The 23,697-nt window shown below is 46.1% G+C and overlaps 1 protein-coding gene across 4 annotated transcripts in view; it reads right to left on the bottom strand.

Annotated features, from left to right (window-relative positions):
• The window catches only part of FAM222B (family with sequence similarity 222 member B), a 311,554-nt gene that overhangs the window by 46,288 nt on the left and 241,569 nt on the right, over positions 1-23,697 (bottom strand). For 2 of the 4 annotated variants that reach the window (XM_063955894.1, XM_063955897.1), the window contains exons 1-2: positions 6,404-6,585; positions 6,088-6,213 (exon numbers count right to left, since the gene is read on the bottom strand). In XM_063955894.1, the coding sequence (XP_063811964.1) occupies positions 6,088-6,109 (22 nt within the window). In that variant the 5' untranslated portion in view covers positions 6,110-6,213; positions 6,404-6,585. Of the gene's footprint in view, positions 1-6,087; positions 6,214-6,403; positions 6,586-23,697 lie in introns of those variants that run through there. The other 2 variants (XM_063955895.1, XM_063955896.1) reach the window with 1 other exon arrangement.

Here is a 23,697-nt window from a genome sequence, read left to right on the forward strand (position 1 = left end):
TTCCTCTGTAGGGGCCTTCCTGGCCTCACACCAAGCAACATATTTTCGCCATATACGGTGATCATGCTTTGCGGTCACATCCTTCCTAGCCTTTATCAGCGTAGGAGTAACTTCATCCGGAATGCCTTTTTCCGCTAGGATCCGGCATTCAACCGCCATGCCGTCAAACGCAGCCGCGGTAAGTCTTGGAACAGACAGGGCCCTTGTTGTAACAGGTCCTGTCTGAGAGGCAGAGGCCACGGGTCCTCTGTGAGCATTTCTTGCAATTCCGGGTACAAAGTCCTTCTTGGCCAATCCGGAACAATGAGTATTGTTCTCACTCCTCTTTTTCTTACAATTCTCAGCACCTTTGGTATGAGAGGAAGGAGGAAACACATAGACCGACTGGAACACCCACGGTGTTACTAGCGCGTCCACAGCTATCGCCTGAGGGTCCCTTGACCAGGCACAATATCTTTTTAGCTTTTTGTTGAGACGGGACACCATCTGCCGCCCTGGCGGTTTACATGGGCCACTGCCGTGATGTTGTCTGACTGAATCAGCACTGGTTGGTTTCGAAGCAGAGGCTCCGCTTGACTCAGGGCGTTGTATATGGCCCTTAGTTCCAGGATATTGATGTGCAGACAAGTCTCCTGACTTGACCACAGCCCCTGGAAGTTTCTTCCTTGAGTGACTGCCCCCCATCCTCGGAGGCTTGCATCCGTGGTCACCAGGACCCAGTCCTGTATGCCGAACCTGCGGCCCTCGAGGAGGTGAGCACTTTGCAGCCACCACAGAAGAGACACCCTGGCCCTGGTAGACAGGGTGATCAGCCGATGCATCTGAAGATGCGATCCGGACCACTTGTCCAACAGATCCCACTGAAAGATCCTCGCATTGAACCTGCCGAAGGGAATGGCTTCGTATGACGCCAAAATCTTTCCCAGGACACGCGTGCAGTGATGCACTGATACCTGTTTTGGTTTTAGGAGGCCTCTGACCAGAGTCACGAGCTCCTGAGCCTTCTCCGGGAGAAACACCCTTTTCTGGTTTGTGTCCAGAATCATGCCCAGGAAGGGCAGACGCGTCGTAGGAATCAGCTGCGACTTTGGAATATTCAGAATCCAGCCGTGCTGTTGCAACACTTCCTGAGAGAGTGCTACGCTGATCAGCAACCGCTCCCTGGACCTCGCCTTTATGAGGAGATCGTCCAAGTATGGGATAATCGTAACCCCTTGCTTCCGAAGGAGCACCATCATTTCCGCCATCACATTGGTAAATATTCTCGGTGCCGTGGACAGGCCAAACGGCAACGTCTGGAATTGGTAATGACAGTCCTGTACCACAAATCTGAGGTACTCCTGATGAGGTGGATAAATGGGGACATGCAAGTAAGAATCCTTGATATCCAGAGACACCATAAAATCCCCCTCTTCCAGGCTTGCAATGACAGCTCTGAGCGATTCCATTTTGAACTTGAATCCTTTCAGATAAATGTTCAGGAATTTTAAATTCAATATGGGTCTGACCGAACCATCCGGTTTCGGTACCACAAACATTGTGGAATAGTATCCTCTTCCTTGTTGAAGGAGGGGAACCTTTACCACCACCTGCTGGAGATATAACTTGTGAATTGCCGCTAACACTACTTCCCTTTCTATGGGGGAAGCTGGCAGGGCCGATTTGAGGTAACAATGAGGGGGCATCACTTCGAATTCCAGCTTGCATCCCTGAGACACAATCTGTATAGCCCAGGGATCCACCTGTGAGCGAACCCACTGGTGGCTGAAATTTCGGAGACGCGCCCCCACCGCTCCAGGCTCCTGTGGAGCCCCAGCGTCATGCGGTGGATTTAGTGGAAACCGGGGAGGACTTCTGTTCCTGGGAACTAGCTGTGTTGTGCAGCTTCTTTCCTCTACCCCTGCCTCTGGCCAGAAAGGACGCACCTCTGACCTTCTTGCTTCTCTGTGATCGAAAGGACTGCATTTGGTAATACGGTGCTTTCTTAGGCTGTGAGGGAATATATGGCAAAAAGTTTGACTTCCCAGCTGTAGCTGTGGAAACTAGGTCTGAGAGACCGTCCCCAAACAATTCCTCACCCTTGTAAGGTAACACCTCCATGTGCTTTTTGGAGTCGGCATCACCTGTCCATTGCCGAGTCCACAGGACCCTTCTGCCAGAAATTTACATTGCATTTATTATAGAGCCCAGTAGGCAAATGTCCCTCTGGGCATCCCTCATATATAGGACAGCATCTTTTATATGCCCCAGGGTCAGTAAAATGGTATCCTTGTCTAAGATATCCATTTCCTCAGACAGATTATCTGTCCATGCTGCTACAGCACTACACATCCAGGCCGACGCAATAGCCGGCCTCAGTATAGTACCTTAGTGTGCATAAACAGACTTCAGGATACTTTCCTGCTTCCTATCTGCAGGATCCTTTAGGGCGGCCGTATCCTGTGACGGCAGGGCCACCTTTTTAGATAAGCGTGTCAGAGCTTTATCTACCCTAGGGGAGGATTCCCAGCGCCTCCTGTCCGTTGGCGGTAAAGGGTACGCCATAAGTAACCTTTTGGAAATCAGAACTTTCTTATCGGGGGAATCCCATGCTTTTTCACATAATTCATAAAACTAATGTGAAGGGGGAAAAGTCACCTCTTGCTTTTTCTCCCCATACATATATGTATTGTCAGGGACAGGGTTTTCCTCCGGTATGTGCAATACATCCTTCATTGCTATAATCATGTATCGGATGGCTTTAGTCATTTTAGGCTGCAACTTTGCCTCATCGTCATCGACACTGGAATCAGAATCCGTGTCGACATCTGTGTCAACCAACTGGGATAGTGGGCGCTTTTGAGACCCCGACGGCCTCTGAGCTGCAGAATCAGACACGGGTTGAGACCCTGACTGATTATCCAACCTTTTATGCAAGGAGCTTACATTATCATTTAACACCTTCCACATATCCATCCAATCAGGTGTCGGCGACACCACAGTCACTTGTTCTGCCTCCACGTAACCGTCCTCGTCAAACATGTCGACACAAACGTACCGACACCGCACACACACAGGGAATGCTGTAATTGAGGACAGGACCCCACAAGGCCTTTTGGGGAGACAGAGAGAGAGTATGCCAGCACACACCCCAGCGCTATATAACCCAGGGATTACACAGTAACTTAGTGTTTACCCAGTAGCTGCTGTTTATGATAATTTTGCACCTAAATTTATGTGCCCCCCCTCTCTTTTTACCCTTTTTCTACCTTGATACTGCAGGGGAGAGCCTGGGGAGCTTCCTCTCAGCGGAGCTGTGAAGAGAAAATGGCGCTGGCTAGTGCTGAGGAAGAAGGCCCCGCCCCCTCAGCGGCGGGCTTCAGTCCCGGGTCTGTGTAATAAAATGGCGGGGGCTCGTACATATATACAGTGCCCAGCTGTATATGTGTGTCTTTTTGCCAAGAGGTATCCTAATTGCTGCCCAGGGCGCCCCCCCCCTGCGCCCTGCACCCTGCAGTGACCGGAGTGTGTGGGTAGTGTGTGCGCAATGGCGCACAGCTGCAGTGCTGTGCGCTACCTCATGTGAAGACAGGAGTCTTCTGCCGCCGATTTCGATGTCTTCTTGCTTCTGCCGGCTTCTGACTTCTGGCTCTGCGAGGGGGACGGCGGCGCGGCTCCGGACGACAAGGTCAGGTCCTGTGTTCGATCCCTCTGGAGCTAATGGTGTCCAGTAGCCTAAGAAGCGCAACCTAGCCGCAGTTAGTAGGTTTGCTTCTCTCCCCTCAGTCCCACGTAGCAGAGAGTCTGTTGCCAGCAGAAACTCTCTGAAAATAAAAAAACCAAACTAAAATACTTTATTAGCAAGCTCAGGAGAGCTCACTAAAAGCACCCAGCTCTGGCCGGGCACAGATTCTAACAGAGGTCTGGAGGAGGGGCATAGAGGGAGGAGCCAGTGCACACCAGGTAGTACTAAATCTTTCTTTAAAGTGCCCAGTCTCCTGCGGAGCCCGTCTATTCCCCATGGTCCTTACGGAGTCCCCAGCATCCACTAGGACGTTAGAGAAAATAGAATTTACAAGTCAGGTATACAGGTGCAAGTATTTTTAAAATAAATATTACAGCATACATTGGTAAGTTTCCCTTAATGTGAATATGTGTGTATGCTGACAAATAACAGGTTTTGGCTAATTACATCTAATTTAGTTAATTCATTAGATGGACGATTCTCTAATCAGACCTGAAACAATACTGCCAAACAATTCCCAGAGGTAGACCGATCATGTGTAATTCAGGCGCTAGAAGATAGGAAAGATGCGCCTTCAATGGTACCAATAGGAAGGACTATAAAAAGTAGGTGACAGAAGTCATTTTTGTGGGGTACTCTATTGGAAGCGGCCCACAATCAGCGGTCAAGGTTCAACAACAATAACAAGCACTAATAAATTCTAGAATTAATCTCAAGGAGAGGGGATAGGATTTAATTGCATATGATGTGCCACTGGGCGTTGCCCACCTGCGCATGTCAGCCAGTTACAGTAATGCCAACATCACAAGACTTCCAACGCATCTTTTGTGAGGGCCTGTAATTTAACGCAGAAGTACTTGTGTGAGGTTCCACTGAGGGTAACTCAATTATACAAAGCTGGCAGAAGGGAGGATGTGAGGTGTATTTCACCATTTATGCCATGGCTGATCTATTCACTTACACCTTACAGAAGAAATTGGGGCAACAGTGCTCATACCTAGTATTCCCTCCTCCAGCAGGTAACATGTACTTCTTTACAGCAACTGTAGATGGTGGTGATGGGCAATCAGCAAAAATATCACACCCTACACCAAACATGCATAAGAAATCTAGAACTCAAAACCAGGAACACTGCTTCACACCCATTCTGAAACCAAGAAAAGGTGGTGTCCTGGGGGTCAGTATACCTTTACCAACCCCATTTAAAAGACTATTATACAGTTACTCTATCAAATAAAAAGAAAAAGGGAAAATCACCACCTGGAAAGATTTGTGGTTTAATCAAGACTGTAAATAACATATCAATTACAAAAACCTAATTATCTAGAGCAGTGGCTCTCAAACTCGGTCCTCAGGACCCCACACAGTGCATGTTTTGCAGGTAACCCAGCAGGTGCACAGGTATATTAATTAATCACTGACATTTTAAAAGGTCCACAGGTGGAATTAATTATGTCACTTGTGATTCTGTGAGGAGACCTGCAAAACAAGCACTGTGTGGGGTCCTGAGGACCGAGTTTGAGAACCTGTGATCTAGAGTTTATTTATATCTGGGCTATTTATTTTCATACGTGCAACTAGTCTCAAAACTGTAAAGCAGATCATGTTCAGGGAGGGAGCAGAGCATTTTACAATGATACCAGTTTTTTTTTTTACTTCATGGATGAGGGAATCGAGATGCCATGCACAGGTCAGAAACATGAATGGGCATAATTTTGGCCCCAGAGAGTAAAGGCCGCCATCTGTAAAAGCTTGTGTTGTACTGCTCATATGCAGTGGGGTAACACGCTGGAGAGCAGGCTAGTAAGGATTAACAGGCCAGCCCTTTCCCCTGATTTACGGTGGCATTAATCAGGGACTCTGGCAACTAACCGATATAGGACATTAAGGATTTTTTTTTCTCCACTGAAGGACAATTACAAAATCTATTAAAAGTACTGCAACACACACGCAAACATCAAGGCTGTTTGCGATAATGGAATGGAAACCTTATGTAGATTATAATACATCAAATTTACATAGCAAAGTAGATATAAGAGGGGGCAGGGATTACCAATAAAGAGCATTAGTGTGATTTTTACATATTAGTACATGATTTAAGGATTAATGACACTTTCAAAATAGAACATTATATGCGTCTGTAATATAATGAGCAATAAGCAGAGTATAGTGGCCAGTGTGAATGGCAGCCCATCATCCGCTGAGGCCATAATTAGCTCAGGAATAGATACATTAGTAGTCTCAGCCCCAGTAATATAATATATAGACAGATAACTATGCACCCTGGGAAGGAGTACAGGCAGGGATAGCCGGGGCTGCGGTGTCTGCGTGCGGAGAGCACAGGCCGGAGCTGGGCCACTTACATTTCTGAAGTCCAGTGTTCATCTGCGGGTGAGGGAGAAGCTGTAGGCGAGGTCCTGGCTATCAGGCCGGCATGGCAGGGCTGCACTGACGCCGCACACACAAGGGCCGCACTCCTCCTCCTCGCTCTGTACAGGGAGAGAAAGCACAGTAGGTCAGTCCGGGGGCACAACGAGGAGACAGGCTGCGGGGCGTAGCCACGAGAGGGCTGCGGGTGTAGCGTCCCCGGATAGTGGGGAAGAGACCCAGCGCTCACAGACGGGGGGGGGTTTAGAGAGGAGGCGGGCGGGCAGAGAGGCCGCAGCGCCGCGCACTTACCTGGGCCGGACCATACGACAAGCAGCAGCGCTCAGCCCCGTCCTCCTGCTGCTGTCTGTGCCGCTGATATGCCGATCACTAGTATTTGGTGAATCAGCAGCAGGCGCTGAGGGAAGGGGCTGAGCCCGACCATTGGTCCGCCCGGCGCCGGTGACATCAACACGCAACGCGCGTGCTGCGGAGTGTCGTCAAGCGCGTGCACGCCCTCCGCACCACCATGTCAGCGACCCGCGCATGCGCACCTGCAGTGTCTACCCACGTGACGGTTGTCTATTTCCTTTTCGCGTAAAGGACCTGGATATGACGTCACGTGAGGGCGGAAATACACTTCTGCCCTTACAGCATGTATTTTTTTTTCTCTCTAATCTCTGTTATACGTTATTTTGTTGTAGTTAAGGTGGGTATACACTAGGCAATAGTTAAATGCCGGCGTTGAACAATATAACGCGTACACGCTGAACGTTATCGTTCAATGATAACGATCAGTGACATCATCGCCGGTATTCCCGAACACGCAGCTCAGCCCGATAGTGACGGGTTGAGATGCACGTCAGCTCAATGTTGGTGATCACTGAACAACGTCCAGGAGCGGGCATCGTTCACCAATAATACCCCCATACACACTGGATAATAGGTCGTTATTATTTATTTTTCGGCTTATAAGTGTTGTTATTGTTTAGTTTTTAGGAAATTGGCTAGTGTGTCTTGCTTCGCTCTCCACAGGTTAATATTCCAAATAATTTGTGACGTGGACTCAGAGACTTATGAGAAAGGTCCTCTCCACGAAGGCAAACCAGACGCTACCCTACAATAATATGCACACCCTACCTAACAACTGTAAATATTATCATACCCTTATTCATGCAACCAGGCTAAGGGAGTTCTGCAGAGTTGTTAGCAAACCATAAATGCACACCAATGGACAAAACCATGTTGCACTGCAGGTGGGGGAGAGGTAACATACAGAAAGATTTAGATTTGCTTGGGATGTGTTCAAACTGAAATCTAAATAAAGCAGCCAGTATTTACCATGCACAGAAACAATATCTAAATCCCCAAAATCCTCAAATCGAAATCTCTCTGCACGTTACATCTGCCCCACCTGTAGTGCAACACAGTTTTGCCCATTAGTGTGCTTTTTTGGTTTGCTAACTACTGTGAAAAAAAACCTATTGTGCACAGTTTATACAAAGATTACACTCATGTCTCATATGTAGGTGGTCTTCAGTATGCCGACTGTCGGGATCCCGGCGCACAGTATACCGGCGCCGGAATCCCGACAGCCGGCATACCGACACTTTTTCTCCCTCGTGGGGGTCCACGACCCCCCTGGAGGGAGAATAAAATAGCGTAGCGCACCACCGTGCCCGAAGCGTGGCGAGCGGAGAGAGCCCGCAAGGGGCTCATTTGCGCTCGCCACGCTGTCGGTATGCCGGCGGTCGGGCTCCCGGCGCCGGTATGCTGCTCTCCGGCATACCATACTACACCCCTCATATGTATTCAGCAGGTCACTAGCTCAGTGCAAAAGGGGCGGAACGTCATACAAAGTGGGTGGTACTTACTCTCTCCCAAATTAGCACCAGCCTCACTATAATATCATGAATGACTAAAGGTGCCTACACACTGGGTGATGTTTTAGACCAACGATATTATCGATGGTCGATTTTACCTACACCCTTGACGATATCGATGGTCAATTTGGACAATATGAGAGTACATACATCGATATCGTCCAAATTGACTGGCATGTATCAACGATGATCAATCAATTGCGGGCACGCGCATCGTTCATCTTTGATGCATCCACACTGAAAGATATAAATGATTTATTGTTAATTTATTTTCATATATTTTTTTCAAGATATCGCCCAGGATGTAGGCACCTTAAGTATGACATCTATATACACATACGTATACATATCTATATCTATGTGTGGTTAGTATGCAGGTTATTTCTTTGGAGCCCTGAAAACATATCTTATAGCCTAATCGCTATATAACTAATAACGAGAGCTCTGTCACGCAATCAGAGGCACTGATACAATATGGAACGCCCATAATCTCAGGTGTACTATATAATAAGCGCCATGGCCTGGACATGTCAGCGATACAGCAAGTCTTGCTATGGTGCAATTTATTCCAATTATGAATCAATGATCAATAGGTTGAGCAGTAGATTTATGTGTAAAGAACCTACCATCAACCCAGGTTGTTACTGTATGTGTCTATTTTATCAATTTCAACTAATGCATCCTTGCTGACTTTATTATATTTTACAGACTTGTGTAATGCTTGTTACAGCTGCACTTTTAGCATATTTAAACACATGAGGTATTGCAACCTGTAACGTACTTTAATAAAGCAATAGAGATCTTCAACGCAGGATGGGGGAGTGCTTTAGACATGCCAACTGATAACCCCACCATACACTCAATCAGCAACAATCCTATACAATAACACGCCACCAGTGTACAGCGTGATACCACAGTCAAAATATCAGAACCTTTATACCTTTATTGACAGTACACTCTATACAACTTTAAATAACAATTACATTTTACAGAGGAGCAGCACCAGGATGTGGGGTTTCTCTTGTGAGCATGCACAAATCCAGCACATGCTTAGCTAAGCCCCATTTAGCATTACCTTGCACTGAAAGTGGATACACCCACTGCAGTGTTTGTAGTTATTAGTGGACCTCATAATTATTGTTCATATGGATGGATTTTTGTAATGATGGCACTTAAGGCAGCTTTCTATCCTTCAAAAGGGTCACTTCATTGTAGTAATCACACAAACAAAAGCTGTGCTTTTCGCCTAAATCACTGTAAGAGGCTATAAGCAGCAGTCTGGTAATTACATTTTATTTTTTTAGTTTGTTGCTGCTAGTTATGATTATTTTTTTTTAAAGATTTTATACACTGCTGTGTGACTACCATAGCACCTGCCATCACATAGCACATCATGTGAGCAGGGAGGCTATGGAACACTGCTTTCAGCTGTTTACATTGTGACATCCTCTCTATCTTTTTCTCCCTTCTGCCATCGCATGACATGCTGAGATTTAGAACACCTGGACCATATTTCCATGCCCCTTCAAATGCATTGAAAAGGAGATAATGCTTTGTAGGAGTATAGCTAAGTAAATTTACCATGAAATGTATGCTTAAAAAGGTACATAAGTTTTAAAAGGAAAAACAAAAAAAACTCTTACATGTAATCAGAAAGACACCAATTTGTAATAACATAACATCAGAATTTTAATGCAAAACAGTTACAGACTAGAACCAAACATAACAGATAATTCACTTAAAACACCATGCAAACTCACTCCTCATAAACCAGTGGCCAACCCCTACTAACAGTATGTCTAATTATACTCTGCCTAAAAAGGCCTAATCTTTAATAAAGCATTCAGCTAGCTATTTCCTGTAGTGGGAAGTGGGAGACATGCTATACATGTCTTCTCTGATCTCAGACCTGCTGCATGAACACCTTACATTGTTTGGAGCAGGTTATGTGATGTACAAATAGCATTTGAAAGTGGATTACTACTAGAGTTGTGCGGCGGGCACTTTTCGTGTTTTGTGTTTTGGTTTTGGACGGTTCCATCCTCGTGTTTTGGATCTGGATTGGTTATGCCAAAACCACCCTTTCGTGTTTTGGTTTTGGATCTGGATGATTTTTTTAAAAACCATAAAAACAGCTAAAATCACAGAATTTGGGGGTATTTTTGATCCTACGGTATTATTAACCTCAATAACATTCATTTCCACTCATTTCCAGTCTATTCTGAACACCTCACAATATTGTTTTTAGGCCAAAAGGTTGCACCGAGTTGGCTGGATGACTAATCTAAGCGACACAAGTGTGCGGCACAAACACCTGGCCCATCTAGGAGTTGCAATGCAGTGGCAGACAGAATAGCAGATTTAAAAAAATAGGCCCCAAACAGCACATCATGCAAAGAAGAAAAAGAGGTGCAATGAGATAGCTGGATGGCTAAGCTAAGCGACACAAGTTTGCGGCACAAACACCTGGTCCATCTAGGAGTGGGATGGCACTTAAAAAAACTAGGCCCCAAACAGCACATCATGCAAAGAAGAAAAAGAGGTGCAATGAGGTAGCTGTATGACTAAGCTAAGCGACACAAGTGTGCGGCACAAACAACATGGGATGTGCTGGAATTTACCCAGATGTAATACACGCACAATATTGGTGGCACATGAGAGCGTACCCCTAAACCACATCCACACACGGCAAAGCCTGTAAAATTAATTTGGATAATAACTCTTTTATTTGGAGCTATTATAATAAAATGCAGCACAGGCGAGCGTACCCCTACACCACACAGGGCAAGCCCAGTAAAAATTATTTGGATAATAATATAAGTAATGTATATAATGGAGTAAATAATATACAGCACAGGACATCACCACTGAACTTATGGCAGCACAAGACACCGCCACTGGACTGATGCAGCACAAGACAGCCCCACTGGACTGGACTTATACGGCAGTACCACTGGAATTATACGGCAGGATCACTGGAATTTTATGGCAGTACCAATGGACAACACAACACCACTGCAATGGACTGGACTTATACAGCAGCACTGGAAATATGGCAGCACAGGACACCACCACTGTGACTAGACTGATGCAGCACAATACACTACCACTGAACTGATGCAGCACAACACAAACCACTGGACATATGGCAGCAGAGGACACAACCACTGTGACTGGACTGATGCACCACAAGACACCACCACTGAACTGATGCAGGACAGGACGGAGACACGTCCTCTCTCTACACTCTAGAATGCTGGAGTGAAAATGGCGGCGACTTATATGGAATCCAAACCCCGTGAGAATCCGACAGCGGGATGATGAAGTTTTGTCTCATTCTGGTTTCCGAGTCAGACGGGAAAACCCGAGCCTGATCCGGGCTCGGGTGGTGACGTTCGGGCGGGTTCGGTTCTCTGAGAACCTAACCCGCTCATCTCTAATTACTACACTTAGGTTGAAAATTATTTTTGCTTTATGACCCATCAAACTGTGGCTATGGATGAAGCTTGATACAGCCTTAAACAGGAAATAAGAACAAGGGATGACAGGCCATAAAGTAAAGGACTGACTAGGCATACAGCAGGAATGAGCAGGGAGCCACAAGTAAAGGTACAGCAAGCTATCTACCCCTCTCTGCTCCATGGCTCCTCATCCCTAGCTCCTGTTCTCTACATGCCTCCTTTGGGCTGTTACTCATCGCCGATGTCTGGTATTAAAGAATATCTGTAATGTACTGTAAAGATAAGATCTTATTTTAATAGCAATACCCAAATGAAACCTAAATGCACTGTTCAATATTCAACACAGACCCCATTCTAGAGATAAATGGAGTGTTAGCCTAGATGGAAAAATCATTACTCTTACAGGAAGGCACAAACAGGGTAAGCATCATACTATTAGTATTAATTGGTACCTGAAAATTGAAGCGCTAAGCGAAACAGCTATAAACGTAAATGGAGTACCTATAGGAATATAAATCAAATACATTTTCTGATAAAATTACTTCAGTTTGCTGTGTATTCCTCCTGCTGTGTCACTGTGCTTCATACTGTCAGTTATAAGCCACACGCATTGCCCTGTGTTCCGTATTGTACTGTCTTCACTGTTCTAAAGATAGGTCCTCTTCTCAGATTGCTTGTTCGAACAGCGGCTGCCTCGTCCCAGACTTAAGCCTAGATTTATCAAGCCTTGGAGTACCAACCAACCAGCTCCTAATTGCCATGTTACAGGCTGTGTTTGAAAAATGACAGTTGGGAGCTGATTGGTTGGTACTTTATCACCGTACAAATTATCACTATCCAAGGCTTGATAAATCTTGGCCTATATTCCTTGTCTTGCACCCAGCACAAGGTAAGGAGTATACTGTGCCACAATTTACATTACATCCACCGGGGCTAATACTGCAACATTGAATTTTGAAGGCACACAACACAAAAGGAGTAGGAATGAAATAAAGCTAAACAAACTGTCAAAAAAAAAAAAAAAGGGATAGAAAAATTGTATAAATCTTCCCATGGCTGATTGTAGAGGGCTGTCAGAATGTAAAATAACCAGCTTTACACCGTTCCGCTGTAGCAGAGGTTTCCCATCATGTCAGACAAAGTAGAATTAACAATCCTGAGCAAGATAACTACTGGTAAGGTTGCTTTTAATGTCTACATTTTATATCAATGCAGAATGTTGCAGAAGATCAAGACTACAAATACGATTAATGCACATTCATTAAGTCAATGGTTACACCAGACCACCATTAAATAGGCTGGACCAGAAAACACAGAGGACATTTATAATTTTATCAAAATAATGTTATCCCAATTTCCCCCCTTCCGTTGGTTACCTGCAAACGTGTTCTTGCCATGTGCTTTTTTCTTTTCTCCCTAACAGCGTACTTCCACCCCACTGTGTGCTATTCCTGTAATGTGTACCTCCACTGATTGCACACCCTGCCAGCGGCAACCTATGCCGCGCACCCCAGATGGTTGCCTCAGATGGTTCCTCCGCGTGCAGGATGTACTTCACGTGGATCTTTCCATACAGGGTATATCTTACTACTACACACGTGTCAGTTTTCACATATATGCATTGGGCCTTTGTATGACTTACCTCCCAGAGTGTAACCTTCTTAGAAAGCTCAAAATGGCTGCCTCATCTGGTACGCCTATGGATGGGATGAGAAATACATGGAGTTGACGTTTTTTGTTTGAGCCCTAATCTGAGCTTTGGGACGCTGCAATCACCCCTTATTGTGTCATCTCTTCTAGAGGTAGACTATTCCACCCAAGATAATCCTATGCAGTGTGCCCAAGATGGCCGCCTCACCTGATACTTGTGAGGGTTGAATACTCAACCCGTGAAAGTTGTTACCCAAAGTGCCTACACCATTCCTGCATTATGCTTAAGGTTTTCTTTTTAGGTCTTTGTGGCTTGTCAATTGCTGTATTACTTAAATCTTCTGTTTTATGTGCATTGGTTTTGAGGTCTGTAAAGCGTCTTGAGTCCTGTTGCAGAAATAGTGCTACATAAATAAAATTATTATTATTAATTAAAGCAATCATTAAAAGACAGTCACAAAATGGTCCTCTCATATTAATTTAATATGATTAGGTTACACCTGCCAGCTACAATATTTATATTGCTACAAACTGCAGTTTGATATTGTCACAGTGTAAATGTCATATGTATTATGTACACATTTTAGATCCAGTTCCAGGCGGCCCTGTCATTTATATGGTACAGTCACCATTTTATACACCATGCTGGACACACTTAACAAAATATCACTTTGTGTGTATGGTCTCAGGGCAGGGCCCTTCTCCCTCATCTACCCTAGCACCATCCACGTCACTAGTTGTACACTAGTTTGTCTTCTTACTGACTCTGACACTGCAGAGTACAGAATTGAATCCCACCCATAACTGACCACTACATGCTTCAACACATTCCCCTACACTTGCCCCAGTCTTTGCCCTATGGTGTTATAGTAATGATTAGAGCCTTTTTATTAACATTTATATTTTGCATATATATTACACAGTGCTTTACAGAGAATATTTCATAGACATCAGTCCCTACCACTTTTCCCTGCCTCTTTGGAGCTTACAATCTTTATTTCCAATCGCATTAACACACAAACATTACGGTTCATTTTTTTGAGTAAAAAAAATATATACGTTATGGTAAGAACTTACCAGTTGATAACGGAATTTCTCCTAAGTCCACAGGTTCCACGGGATACATTGGGATATGATGGAGCAACAGTGGATTTGTACCAAACGGTCAAAGCTTTTCGGCTTCCCAGCATGCAACGGGCCCGTCCATATATCCCCGCCTCCTGACTCAGGCAAATCAGTTGTTTTCCAAAGCTCAAGGCAGAAGCATCGTAGAGAGCCCTAATCAGGCGAGAAGTACACACATGCACACCCTTCCGTACAAGAGGGAAGAGGTTAGTGAGTAAAAGAATACTCAAATCAGGTGCTTCAGAGTGGGATCCCTGTGGACTTAGGAGAAATACTGTTAACAACACGTTACCATAACGTATATTTATCCTGCAGGGACCACAGGGTATCCAAAGGATACATTGGGATGTCCCAAAGCAATTTAGTGGTAGGGACGCTCCTGATTGGACAGGAGAATCCTTTGCTCAAATTCAGCGTCCTGAGAGGCAAAGGTATCAACGGCATAATGTCTAATGACTGTGTTAATGGGAGAGAATGTGACTGCCTTACATATCTGTTCTGCTGAAGTACCACATTGTGCTGCCCAAGATGGATCTACCTTATGAGTAGAGTGAGCAGAGACATTGGGGGTCATTCTGACCCGATCGCTCGCTGCAGTTTCTCACAGTGCAGCGATCGGGTCAGAACTGCGCATGCCAGCCGTCGTTGTCTAACGATCGCCTCTGAGGCAGAGGCAGTCGCTGGGCAGGAGGGGGCTGGACGGCGGCGTTAAGCCGCCATTTAGGGGGCGCAATCCGGCCAACGCAGGCGTGGCTGGACCGTTGGGGGGGGGCGGGCCGCGACGGCTGCGTGACGTCACACTGGTCGGGAGCTACTCTTGAAGTGCAAAGGCATCGCCGCTGTGCGATGCCTTTGCACTTCTGCGGGGCGGGGGGGGGGGGGGACTGACATGCGGGGCGGACTAGCCCTGTGCTGGGCGTCCCCCCGCATGTCAGTGTGAATGATTGTAGCTGTGCTAAATTTAGCACAGCTACGATCAACTCGGAATGACCCCCATTATCCGGAACAGTGAGATCAGCTTGAGAATATGCTTCTGAAATTGTCATCCGAAGCCATCTCGCCAGTGTCTGCTTATCAGCAGACCATCCTCTCTTGTGAAATCCATAGAGAACAAAGAGAGAATCTGTCTATCTGATATCACTGGTATAATCTACATAGATCCTTAAGGCACGGACTACGTCCAACGATGCATCTCCCGCAGAAAGGTCCGGCCCTTGGAGAGCCGGGACTACAATTTCTTTGTTAAGGTAGAATTTAGACACCACCTTAGGAAGATACCCAGATTTAGTTCTGGGAACTGCTCTATCTGGATAAAAAAAAATCAGAAATGGAGTATGACATAACAATGCCCCTACATCTGAAACTCTTCTAGCTGAAGCAATAGTCAGCAGAAAGAGAACTTTAGCTGTCAACCATTTCAGATCCACTCTCTTAAGTGGTTCAAATGGGGCAACTTGAAGGGCCTTTAGAACTAAACTTAAGTCCCAAGGCACTGTAGGAGGAATAAAAGTACGTTGAATGCGTAGCATTCCCTGGAAAAAAATGTTCACATCCTGTAGGTTGGCAATCTTCTTTTAGAACCATACAGTCAGTGCTGACACTTGCACTCTCAAGGAAGCCCCCCTTAAACCTTTATCCATTCCTGCCTAAAGGAATGCTAGGATTCTGGAAACTCTGACAGACCTAGGGTCAAATTTCCATTCACTGCACCACTGAATATAAGCTTGCCATATTCGGTAATAAATGCGAGCTGACGAAGGTTTCCTTGCTCTGAGTATTGTTTGAATTACCTATTGTGAGAATCCTCTTGACTTCAGGATAGAGGTCTCAAAAGCCACGCCGTCAAAGACAGTCAATCCAGATGTCTGTGATAACAAGGCCCTTGAGTCAGTAGATCTGGACGTTGAGGGAATAGGAATGGAGCATCCATCGACATTATCTACAGATCTGTGTACCAATGTCTTCTGGGTCAAGCCGGAGCTATTAGTATCACGGCACCCTTTCCTTGTTTTACCTTTCCCACCACCCTGGGAAACAGGGCGATGGGAGAAAACACAGATGAAAGTCCCATCTCACCGACAGGGCATCCACAAAGATCGCTTTGGGATCCTTTGATCTTGATCCGTACGTGTGAAACTTCTTGTCCTGACGGGCGCCATGAGATCTATCTCTGGCAACCCCCATCCGTCGACCGGGGCCTGGCAGACTTCCGGGTGTAGAGCCCATTCGTTTGCATGAATGATGTGCAGATTGAGAAAATCCGCTTCCCAGTTTAGGACTCTTGGAACGAACACTGCGGACAAGGTTGGAAGATGAAGTTCTGCCCACTTTAACGTGTGACTTACCTCTTTCATTGCTTTCTGGCTGTGAGTTCCTCCCCGATGGTTGAGGTACGCTACTGCTGTCGCATTCTCCGAGTGGATCTGAACTGGTTTTCCCAGGATGTCCTTTGGCTGATTCAGTGCCATGTATATGGTTCGGAGTTTCAATAAATTTATTGGCAGGCAACTTTCTTGGTCCACTGCCCCTGGAAGCAATTCCTTCCTGACACTGCTCCCCAGCCCTGAAGGCTGGCATCCGTTGTGAGAATTTCCCAATCTGATATCCAAAAGGGTCTCCCTTTGTCCAGATGGGATGTCTGTAGCCACCAGGCTAATGACCTCCTTACTTCCACGTAAGGACCATAGTCTGCATTTTATTGTCTAATGAAAACCATTCCATTTGGTAAGGATCAGATGTTGCAGAGGCCTTGAATGGAACTGAGCATACTCTACCATGTCGAATGTTGACACCGTCAATCCCATCACACGCATTGCTGCGTAAATGGATACCTTTTGACTGTGTAGCAGCTCCTGAATCCTTAACTGAACTTTGGATATTTTGTTCAGAGGTAAAGTTACTCTATGCAGGCTCGAATCCAGCCCCCAAGTGAGTCATCCTTTGTGAAGGAACCAGAGAATGAATTTGCCCAATTTATGAGCCAACCGTGCTTCTGCAGACACTCTATTGTCTGTTGCAGATGACACAGAAGAAATTCCTGAGACTGTGCCAGGATTAAAAGATCGTCGAGGTATGGAAAAATTCTTATCCCCTGCTGGCGGAGATAAGCTGCCATTACCACCATAATTTTGGTAAATACTCTGGGGGCTGTGGCCAATCCAAATGGCAGGGCCTGGAACTGAAAATGCCGTTGGAGGATAGAAAACCTGAGATAGCGCTGATGGGACAGGGCTATAGGAAGATGTAGGTAAGCATCCTGGATATCCAGGGATACCATAAAATCCCCTGGCTCCATGGCCAAAATTATGGAACATGAAGTCTCCATATGAAAACGAGGCACCCAAATGTACTTGTTGAGCACTTTGAGATTGAATATGGGCCGGAACGACCCATTTGGCTTCTGGACTAGAAACAGGATGGAATTAAAACTCTGTCCTCGTTGTGCAGGAGGAACTGGAATGATTACTCCTGACTGAAGCTATTTCTGAACTACCTCTTGCAAAGCCCTGGCCTTCGTCTCTACCAAAGATGGGCTGGTACACAAAAAACCTTTGAGGAGGGTTTTTCTTGAAAGCAAACGGATAACTGTGAGATACTGCTTCTTGCACCCAGGCATCTGTGATAGACTGCTGCCAAATCTGTGCAAAATGAAGAAGTCGGCCTCCCACCCTGGGGTCCCCCAGGTGGAAGCCCGCACTATCAGGCTGATGGCTTATCTTCTATTTTAGAAGCCGGTCCTCTGGTAGCCCAATGCTTTTTAATCTTACCAGACTTGTTGTATTGTGACTGTTTGCCATCACCTTTTCCTTTTCCATGAGACCAAAAGGGCCGAAAAGCTGGAACTTTAGGCTTGAATTTGTATGTGGAAGGAAACTTTCTTGGTGTCTGCTTCTGACTCCAAAATACTGGTTAATTCTTTACCAAAAAGAATATCTCCAGCAAAGGGTAAAGACTCCAAAACCTTCTTGGAGTCTGAATCAGCTTTCCATGTACTGTACGTAGCCAAACTGCTCTGCGAGCGGCTACTGCCGAGGCTGATGCTTGAGAGGCAATTGCACCCATATCCAAGGCTGCTTCTTCCAAAAATATTGCAGCCTGTTTGATATGTGCAATATGGGACTTCCAATGCATCCGTCCACTGCAGCTACTGCTTTAGCCATCCAGGCTGAAGCCATGGCTGGTCTTATGATTGCCCCAGCCAGGAAAAAAATGTTTTTTAGAAAACCATCCACTCTCCTGTCCATGACATCATTTAATGATGTTGAAGGCAGAGGTAATGTAGATTTTTGCACTAATCGAATAACATGCGTATCTACTTTGGGAGCCACCTCCCTCCTTAAACAGTCCCCAGCCGGAAGAGGATAATTGGAATTCCATTTCCTAGGAATTCTGAATTTCTTAATGGGCGTAGCTCAAGCCTCTTCCATAATTTCCGTCAGCTGCTCTGACCCAGGAAACTCAGTCTTAACTGTTTTGGGACGTTTAAATACAGGTGCCTTGGATTTTAACACAGGCTCTGCTGATTCTTCTAAAGATAAAATGGCCTTCATTGCATTAATTAACTCAGATATGTCCACTGAGCTGAGACATTCTTTCTCATCTTCGTATGCAGAACCAGAGTGTAATGAGTCTTCCTCCTCCGACGAGTACTCCTCTGAAACATGTGTAGACTGTGAAGATGTTGTTTCATGTCTATGTGATTTACTTACCACTGGCTTTTCAGCCTGTTTCTGTTGAGAGGCTACTGCTTCCCCTGCTGGAAATGATAAATCACAGGTGAAATGCTGTATATAAGGGCTAATAGTGTAACCTATCCCTGGTACAGAAGTTGGAATTATCCGTTCAGCTATACTGGATAATGTCTGTGCAAACATAGCCCATGGGGGATCAACTTGCACCTGTGTCTGCCTTGAATTTTTCAAGAGACCTTGGTGAAAGCTAAAACAATTTGCACACAAACCATCCTGTACCAGATCCTGAGAGGTTAACCCAGCGTTGCATGACAAACATGATATGAGTGTTGGTGCTGCTGAGAGTGTATTTTCCTCACCTTTGTCGCTCTTAAACATGATAAATAATCAAACACTATCACAGTGTACTACACAATTTGTGACTGTAATCACTTTAAGATGTGTGAAAGTGGCATACAATCTGACCCTACCCTGCTTAGCACCAGCATTGAGGATCGGAATAAACAGAAACAGAATTATAGTAAATTTGTCAGGAACTGGTGCAGAATCCGGAATTCGGGGTCAGGTACCAAGTGGTTGACGTTACCCAGAACAGAGGCGCGGAGTCTAACACGCCGGAAGCTTTTCACCAGGGAACCCCGCAAGGGGATATGGGCTTCGCGGCTTCCGACGTGCAGGTCGCGGCCCCCTGTCTGGGTCACTTGATACCTGAACTGGACTAGAGTTATGGTAGAGGTGTTGTATATGATCAGCCGCAGGGATACACAGGAACAAACAGGAACTGGAGAAGGTGGCAGGGTGCACACGGCCAGATGGTACGCTGGGGCTGTGGAGATGGAACAGCAGCAGGCACTCCAGGGGTGACACAGGAGGTAGCGGCACACGGACGGACTGGGGTGCAGACACTTGGAGACAGGGTAACGGCAGTCGGCAGACTAAAGTCGGCAGCAAGATGTTGTAGCTGGAATTCAATACTGGAACAAGGCAATACCCACTGAACAGATGAACTGAGACCAGAGAGGAACCAGAGAGCAGAACACCACATGGAGTAGCTATAACTGGCAAAGCTTCTTGGGATTGAGAGGCTTAAAAGAACAGGCTGGACCAATCAGTTGTGAGCACCACACAGGCCCCCAGTAATTGATATAACATGCAGCTGCAGTGCAGACTGAGCAGGCTGACAAGCTGAATAGTAGTTTTCAGGTAACGAGCTGTAATTACAGAATCCAGACACCTGTGAAGTCAGTTGCTGAGTGCAGGAGCAAAGGCACTGGGAGACAACTATACAGGAGCTAGCTGTGACCTGTAGTTCCACAAACTGAAGCAAAGGTAATTATAACAATAACAAAACATGAGTGCTCAGGATTGTAACAAAATTATAGTAAAGTCAGCAATCACACTAGCAATCAGTCAAAGGTTATACATTAGTATAATAAGCAATATGAGCACATAACTACAGATACATTTCAAGTATGTAGGAGAAACATATTACTGTTTTACCTTAACCGTATTCAGACGCATAGCAAAAGAAAACAACAGTAATAATTATCAGACTCATATGCATTAGGCACTTATCTAACTATTCGTACTCAAAGGTAGATAAAGACTTAGACCCGTACTCAGTAGAGTGGGATACAGGGAGACTCACCCCGCTTCCAGGACCGATCAATACGTTTGCGAACGCTGAATGGACCCAGACGCTATTAGTGTACACCACCGCTCCATGAACCTATAGTGAACACAGACGCCCAACTGAGCACTGACATACGAGTCACACAGCCGCCTATGCTGCGACTGGGTCACCTTAGTACACAGCGTCTCAGACGGAATTGGGAAAACAGTTCATGGCGGGAGACTCGGAGGAAACTGGTCATGAACCGGGGGGGTAGGGGCAACCAGGTGAGCGTCTGACTCCCCACTGCTGACATCAACCCGAGGGATTGCAACCTCATACTACCCCCCTGGAGCCTATGATCCCTAAGGCCTAGCGCTGGTGCACTCTAGGTGGCAGCCGCATCAGCGACTGTTTGGTAGTCTCCTCCCAAAACAGTGTGGCTGTGTCCGTGTTCCCCCTCTATGCGGAACCAATGCCTTACCTTTTTCTCTGTGCTCCGGCCACAGCCTGGTTATGTCTGCTGGGCTTGCTAGTTCATCCAACACAGACGCCCGCCGAAACAGCACTGTACTCATGGGTAAGCATTGTCGCGACCCGGCGGGAAGTTGTTGGAGCGACTCTTTCTAAGGTACGTATAAGACGCTGTTTAGAAAGATCGCTTAAAAATAAAATAAACAAAGCTTATGGCTGCTAAAAACCAGCAGCCCTCTGACCATGGTTCGGCTCCTGCCGCACCAAACAAAAAACTGATTTGCCTGAGCCAGGAGGCGGGGATATATATACGGGCCCATTGCATGCTGGGAGGCCAAAAAGCTTTGACCGTTTGGTGCAAATCCGCTGTCACTCCATCATATCCCAATGTTATCCTGTGGATACCCTGTGGACCCTGCAGGAGAAAATCAACTCTACGTAGATAGTGCCTTGGTACCATTTATCAAACAATATTTGCAGCCATTTCCCTGAAAACACTTATTCTCAGCGGTTTGCCGCAAATATTAAGTATCCCCTAAATGTATGTAGATATCTCCCACACCTGCTGTGGCCCTTCCATTTCATTTCTATGGGGGATGCGATGCTGCCAGATTACCAATATTCACAGCAATTGGTCCCTGCAGCTACTGCCATCGCCTATTGTAGCCTATGGGCTACACTTCACATTTGCAGCCGGCAGAGGGTTCCCCCGATCTTGGGTACTAATATCGCGAATGCAATCAAACATAAATGAGCCCCTTGGTCAGGAATAAAGCTCATGGCTTCAGGGCTGTGAAGCAGTAATGCTAATCACTATACCAGCCATGCTATATACTTATGCTACATGGGCGGTAATTCAGATCTGATCGTAGATGTGCTAAATGTAGCACATCTACAATCAGCTTCCCTGACATGAGGGGGGAGGCCCAGCACAGGGCTAGTCTGCCCCGCATGTCAGCCCCCCCCCCCCACCCCACAAGGATGCAAAAGTACAATGCTTTGCACCTGGCGAGTAGCTCCCTAGCTGCGCTGGCAGGTGGCTACCGGCATGTCCTGGGTCGCAGCGGCTGTGTGTGACATCACGCAGCTGCCGCGGCCCACACCGGTTCGGTCACGCCCCACAATGGTCGTTCTAATGCCGTCGGCACGCCCCTACCCGCACCGCGACCGCCTCTGCCTGTCAATCAGGCAGAGGCATCGCAGCCCTGATATGCTGTTAGCAATTCACTGGACCTCCCGGGGTGCACGTGCGTACTCCACAAAGGAATTCAGACTGCGATTGCTGCCGCTGCAGCAATCCAGTCTGAATTACCCCCATGGTTCGTTGTTGTGCATTGTACTTCTTCTCTGAATATTATTGTGAAATGTTTCCATGTTTACCCTGTAATGAGGTCGTAGGGTAGGAGAGCTGTAATTGAAGTGACAGAGAAAGGGGCCGTGAGAACAAGAGGGCCCTGCTCCTAAAGCTTACAATCTAGGGGGACTTCTGGGGCAGACCTCTGACAGAGTAGCGGTTCCGGTGAGCATACTCCCCCTATACCTAACCTCTACACTCTAGTGACTAATAGTAATGTTGATTTTCTGAGAATATCAACATGTTGCCTGTTAACAGTTTAATTGTGGTATCAACATTATGAATGTCTCCATTTTAACACTGACCTAATGACTACATCCCTGCTCGTACCTAGCTGGATCCACCACATCTACGGTGTCTGATGCATATCATTGACTTGTAGAAGCCACAGTAGTCTGCAGGGCCAGTGGTGAAAGAGAGCATACGTAAACAAAACAAACTGTAGGAGGGTTCTACTCATCAGAGTTTACAATCTATTAAGAAAAAAGGCAGAATCAAGAGATGGCTATCAGAGACAGGGGCGTAAGTTCATCCCAGTCACCCGGAGGCAAGTTACAGTTTGGTCCCTCCCCCTTTAAAAACCAAAAAAACAGGGAAAATAAATATGGTGTGTGTGTGTGTGTGTGTGTGTGTGTGTGTGTGTGTGTGTGTGTGTGTGTGTGTGTGTGTGTGTGTAACGTCGTATAAACATACACGACTTACATAATAATATAGATAGCGCTCAAAACTAGTCTACAGGGACCAGAGCCTGCAGTGTATAGCCAGGGCTGCCGCTACGCTGAGATTCAGCCATCTGCAGCATGCAGAATCAGCGTTCACTAGTGGGTCCCATTTCACAGCAGAGGTGGGTGCACCAGCAAATGCTGCAGTGCAGGCTGAGTTGTACCAGTTGGGCCATCCTGTCACCTATTGCATGTGTTAGCAGGGATCCTGGACAGACCCGATTAACTCTGCAGAAGCAGTGGCTGCTCCCTAGAGCTCCATTGGAAGAGCAGTGGTCACACTTGGATCCTGCTGTAAACTACATAGGTGCTGCTGTACATGCAGGTGCCCCTTCAGGGCTTGGCAGGTGCCTCTGGGAGTTAACGCCCCTGATCAGTGAGGAGGCAACTGTTAGCCACCTGTCCCATTTTGGAAGAGACAATTAGCAATATTTGGAAGATTGAGGTAACAGGACTGCTAGAAAGAGGATGTTAAGAATAAAGCAGACAGTAGAGGCAAAAGGGACCAAGACAGTGATTTCAATAAAAATGTGGTATATATTTAGTGTTCTTATTTCTATATATATTTTGTATATAAAGTACAGTTCTGAATTGTTACAAATTTCTAGCATAATCATGACAGTTTTTCTTTATC

Source organism: Pseudophryne corroboree, chromosome 2, assembly GCF_028390025.1.
Source record: "Pseudophryne corroboree isolate aPseCor3 chromosome 2, aPseCor3.hap2, whole genome shotgun sequence".
Classification (NCBI taxonomy): Eukaryota; Metazoa; Chordata; class Amphibia; order Anura; family Myobatrachidae; genus Pseudophryne; species Pseudophryne corroboree.